The 5341-nt window shown below is 35.6% G+C and overlaps 1 protein-coding gene across 1 annotated transcript in view; it reads right to left on the bottom strand.

Moving 5' to 3' along the window:
* The window catches only part of LOC107680047 (retinal-specific ATP-binding cassette transporter-like), a 44043-nt gene that overhangs the window by 26646 nt on the left and 12056 nt on the right, over nucleotides 1–5341 (bottom strand). Inside the window, 4 exon segments of the mRNA XM_016475806.1 lie at nucleotides 1653–1850; nucleotides 2275–2391; nucleotides 3417–3556; nucleotides 4305–4545. Coding sequence (XP_016331292.1) covers nucleotides 1653–1850; nucleotides 2275–2391; nucleotides 3417–3556; nucleotides 4305–4545 — 696 coding nt within the window.

Raw genomic sequence — 5341 nt, 5'->3', positions numbered from 1 at the left:
TTCACCTTCGTTCCTCTTCTGAACACAAATTAAGATATTTTTGATGAAATCCGAGAGCTTTCTGTCCCTCCATAGGCAGCAATGCAACTTACACATTCAAAGCCCAGGACGGTAAGAAAGACATTGTTAAAGTACTCCATGTGACTCCAGTGGTTTAACCTTATTTTTATTAAGTAATGCGAGTGCTTTGTTTGCACAAAATATATATACATTTTGCGTTCATGTTCACGCGATAGAAGACTCGCCCATCAACAATGCACATGAGTGAGTGTTCACAAGAGTACCACGTGTTTGGATAATATTTTTGCAAATAAAGTGGTAAATTGTGTTTTGTTTTGTTTTGTTTTGTTTTTTTGCACAAACAAAGCACTCATGTCGCTTCATAAAGTTGAGGTTAAACTGGAGTCACATGGATGGATTACTTAATGATGTCTTTCCTACCATTCTGGACCTTAAATGTGTAAATGTGTTAAGTTGCAACAGAAAGCTTTCGGTTTTCATCAAAAATATCTTCATTTGTGTTCCGAAGATGAACGAAGGTTTTACAGGAGTGGAACGACACAAGGGTGAGTAATAAACACATAATTTTCATGTTTGGGTAATTTAACCCTTTAAGACTCTACCTATGGATCCATCCGGATGTCATATGATTCACTTGCATCTAGCCAAAAACTGTGATAGGCTATAGTTGGCAACTTGGCAGCACTATTAACACAGGTGAAGATATCAATATTATCTGAGAATAAAATGACCTATAAGTATTTTAAGTATTTCAAAAACAATATACTCTCTCTGTCTCTCTGTTTGTTTTTTGTTTAGTTTTTTTGTCCAGCAAAATACAAATGACAAAATACTCAAACGTAATTAAATACGTATTTTAAATTCATTTAATTAAACGTGTTTGGATAATATTTTCGCAAATAAAGTGGTAAATTGTGTTTTGTTTTGTTTTGTTTTGTTTTGTTTTTTTGCACAAACAAAGCACTCATGTCGCTTCATAAAGTTGAGGTTAAACTGGAGTCACATGGATGGATTACTTAATGATGTCTTTCCTACCATTCTGGACCTTAAATGTGTAAATGTGTTAAGTTGCAACAGAAAGCTTTCGGTTTTCATCAAAAATATCTTCATTTGTGTTCCGAAGATGAACGAAGGTTTTACAGGAGTGGAACGACACAAGGGTGAGTAATAAACACATAATTTTCATGTTTGGGTAATTTAACCCTTTAAGACTCTACCTATGGATCCATCCGGATGTCATATGATTCACTTGCATCTAGCCAAAAACTGTGATAGGCTATAGTTGGCAACTTGGCAGCACTATTAACACAGGTGAAGATATCAATATTATCTGAGAATAAAATGACCTATAAGTATTTTAAGTATTTCAAAAACAATATACTCTCTCTGTCTCTCTGTTTGTTTTTTGTTTAGTTTTTTTGTCCAGCAAAATACAAATGACAAAATACTCAAACGTAATTAAATACGTATTTTAAATTCATTTAATTAAAATACTGCCCATCTCTCATTCTGACTACTAAAATTTAATCTGGTTTGATTTTAAAGGAAATGTGGTTGAGGTGGTTACTGAACTTTTTTCAGTTCTAACTAACTTTTGCCAAAAGCTAAACTGAATTGACGACTGCTCTTACCTCACTGTACTGGTTGAACATCCGAATAGCATCATCAGCCAGTCTGAAGACGTTTCTCCAGTCAAAGTTTGTCATGTTCATATATCTGTCCTGCTCTGGGCCATTGTGCAGGAAGTTAAGGATGTCTTTGGTGGAGAACTGTGTTTCTTTAAGATGCCTGTCCAAAAAGTCCATCACTGTGGGGTTTCCAAGTGTGTCCTGCAGTGGAGTGGAAGATAAGTCAGTTGTGAAAATGGTTGTGCTGCTTAATTTTTTCTTTCTTTCTTTTTCTTTTTTTTAAGCATTCTTTGATTATTTGAAATGTAAATCTTTTGTTACATTATACATGTCTTTACTGTATCTTTTGATCAAAGTAATGCATTCTTGCTGAATTTAATTTCTATTTTGAACTGTAGTGTATACAATTACAAAAGACAATATTTAAGAATGGATTCACTTATAGATATCGTATTATGACAGATAATACAATATGACATCGAAATCCCATAAGAGATTACACAGAGACTAAAGGAGGACAGTGGATTGTATATTCAGGAGATTACTGGAATAATGTGGCATGTGAAGGGACAAAGAGAGGTGTGTGTGCATGTGTGTATGAGATGAAAAGAAACGGATATGTTACCCGTATCATGTTCATTTGGACACTGTTCTGAAAGAACTCCCAAAGCTGTGGTCCCACCTCTTCCCAGACCTTCCCCATTTTCTGCAACCTCTCTAGCTCCTCAAAAGTAGTGTTGGCCTGGAGAAAACACACACACACACACACACACACACACACATACACAGAAATTCATATGCATTGTCAGCGTCATACTGTATGTGTACGGGGCACCCTAACCAGTCTGCAGGGATACACAATAACCAAACAACTTACTTAGCAATGTTCCACCTCATTGAAACAAAAACAACTATCCAGATGGAAAAATATAAGTGTAGCCCTGACTGTTGCACACAATATGCTCTTTGTGTCATCTCAAATAATACTGTAGAACATGATATTCAGGTTTTACACAAATTTGTGGAGTTCATGCAGCTTGAGTGTCATTAAAGAAAAAGAGGGATCATTCAAATTCATGTTAATTTATCAACTCAACTTTTCACACAAATTGTTAAAATGATTTAGTTAGCTTTTTTTAAGCAGAATACAAGCATTTTCAGTGGCGGTATCACACTTTTTGTCCCCACTACATACCATTCAAATGTGTGGGATCAGTTACTTCAGTTACTTTTATTCAGCAAGGTTGCATTAAACTGATCAAAAGTGACAGAAAAGACATTCGTAAGATTGTATGTATGCGTATTTCATATAAATGTTGTTCTTTTGAACTTTCTATTTATCAAAGAATCCTGAAAAAAGTATGATGGTTTCCACAAACATTAAGCAGCACAACTGTTTTCAACAGTGATATTAATAAGAAAAGTTCCTTGAGCACCAAATCAGCATATTTGAATGATTTCTGAATCATGTGACACTGAAGATTGGAGAAATGGCTGATGAAAATTCAGTTTGGCCATGACAGGAATTAATTACATTTTAAAAGATATTAAAATAGAAAACAGGTACTTTAAATTGTATTAATATTTCGCAATATTACAGCTTTTAATGTGTTTTTGATCAAATACATGCATTGCTGGTGAGCATAAGAAGCTTCTTCTAAAAGCATTTTAAAAAATCTTACTGACCCCAAACTTTAGTGTATGATTTGATTGTCAGTGGCTACAAGACAGTGCATGTGTGCGAGTGGGTGGATATTTGTATCTTACACTCTTTAATATCTTTCTGACAGCCGGGGAGTCTGGGGTGTACAGGATCTTCCCCATCACCAGAGGCTTCACTGAATTCCACATGATTTTCGTAATAGGGTTCGACTCCAGATTCTGCATCAATGCATTACAGAACGGAGCTGTGGGCCACAGAGAGAGTAAAAGAGAAGCAGAGCAAGAAAAAGAAAGTGAAAAAGAGAAATTAAAACAAAACAAAAGTGAAAAAATTTAATTAACAAAGACAGATCAACAGCTCTCACTTGCTGTCTTGTCATAGGTGTAGCTGTCGTGTCCTCTGGAGTTGTCGATGCCTAGGAAAGCCTTGTAGTTGTTGTCCTCATACCAATTAAAGGAGAAGACCCGGGTGATCTCACCCTCAGGGTACCCACAGAACAGATCTGACACTGTGGACATCAGCTGACTGAAGGACGAGGGACCCCCGGGCTGGAAGATGGAGTAGATGACCTGCATCAAGTCCTGGGAGCTGGGCCTCTCCGCAAGCTATGAGAGGAATGCCATTTTAGTAAATGTAAACTTATACAGTCTGATTTTAAAACATATAGCAGCTACCGTATGTACTTATTCATTTATGTAAGGGTCTTGAACAAATTAGGGCAGGATAGTTGGAGGAAGGCATTTTCATTCTGACAGCCGGGGAGTCTGGGGTGTACAGGATCTTCCCCATCACCAGAGGCTTCACTGAATTTCACATGATTTTCGTAATAGGGTTCGACTCCAGATTCTGCATCAATGCATTACAGAACGGAGCTGTGGGCCACAGAGAGAGTAAAAGAGAAGCAGAGCAAGAAAAAGAAAGTGAAAAAGAGAAATTAAAACAAAACAAAAGTGAAAAAATTTAATTAACAAAGACAGATCAACAGCTCTCACTTGCTGTCTTGTCATAGGTGTAGCTGTCGTGTCCTCTGGAGTTGTCGATGCCTAGGAAAGCCTTGTAGTTGTTGTCCTCATACCAATTAAAGGAGAAGACCCGGGTGATCTCACCCTCAGGGTACCCACAGAACAGATCTGACACTGTGGACATCAGCTGACTGAAGGACGAGGGACCCCCGGGCTGGAAGATGGAGTAGATGACCTGCATCAAGTCCTGGGAGCTGGGCCTCTCCGCAAGCTATGAGAGGAATGCCATTTTAGTAAATGTAAACTTATACAGTCTGATATTAAAACATATAGCAGCTACCGTATGTACAGATTCATTTATGTAAGGGTCTTGAACACATTAGGGCAGGATAGTTGGAGGAAGGCATTTTCAGCACAAAATGTCTTGTGTGATAATTGTATGATGCTTTAATGACCATTTTGAGCTTGATTCACCAACCACTTTCATTTTATGGGAAATAACAACATGGATATCTATTTTTTGTGATCCACAGAAAAAAAAAATTATGCAGGTTTCAAACAATATGAGACAATACTGTACAAGATGACAGAATATTTGTGTTAACTATTTCTTTAAGAATACAAGCCATTATTCTCTCTCATCAGAGAAGATCTAAATTTAAAGCTAAATATGAAGTTAAATACATTACCATTCAAAAATTTGGGATCAGTAAGATTTTTAAAAATAAATCAAGGATACATTAGCAAGCAAGGATTCATTAAATTGATCAAAAGTGACAGTAAATTAATTTATAATGTTACAAAAGAGTTATATTTCATATAACACTGTTCTTTTAAACTTTCTATTCATCAAAGGATACTGAAAAAAAAAAAACATTTGTCACAGTTTCCACAAAATAATATTAAGAAATGTTTCTTGAGCACCAAATCAGCATATTAAAATGAAGATTGGAGTAATGGTTGCTGAAAATTCACAGATATTATTAAATATATAAAATTAAAATACATTAAATTAGAAAACAGTTATTTAAAATTACTATAAATATATATATATATATATATATATA

This window comes from Sinocyclocheilus anshuiensis, unplaced genomic scaffold (genome assembly GCF_001515605.1).
Source record: "Sinocyclocheilus anshuiensis isolate Anshui unplaced genomic scaffold, SAMN03320099.WGS_v1.1 scaffold1105, whole genome shotgun sequence".
Lineage (NCBI taxonomy): Eukaryota > Metazoa > Chordata > Actinopteri > Cypriniformes > Cyprinidae > Sinocyclocheilus > Sinocyclocheilus anshuiensis.
The sequence above is the reverse complement of the archived record's forward strand: the minus strand, read 5'-3'. Positions and strand labels throughout refer to the sequence as shown.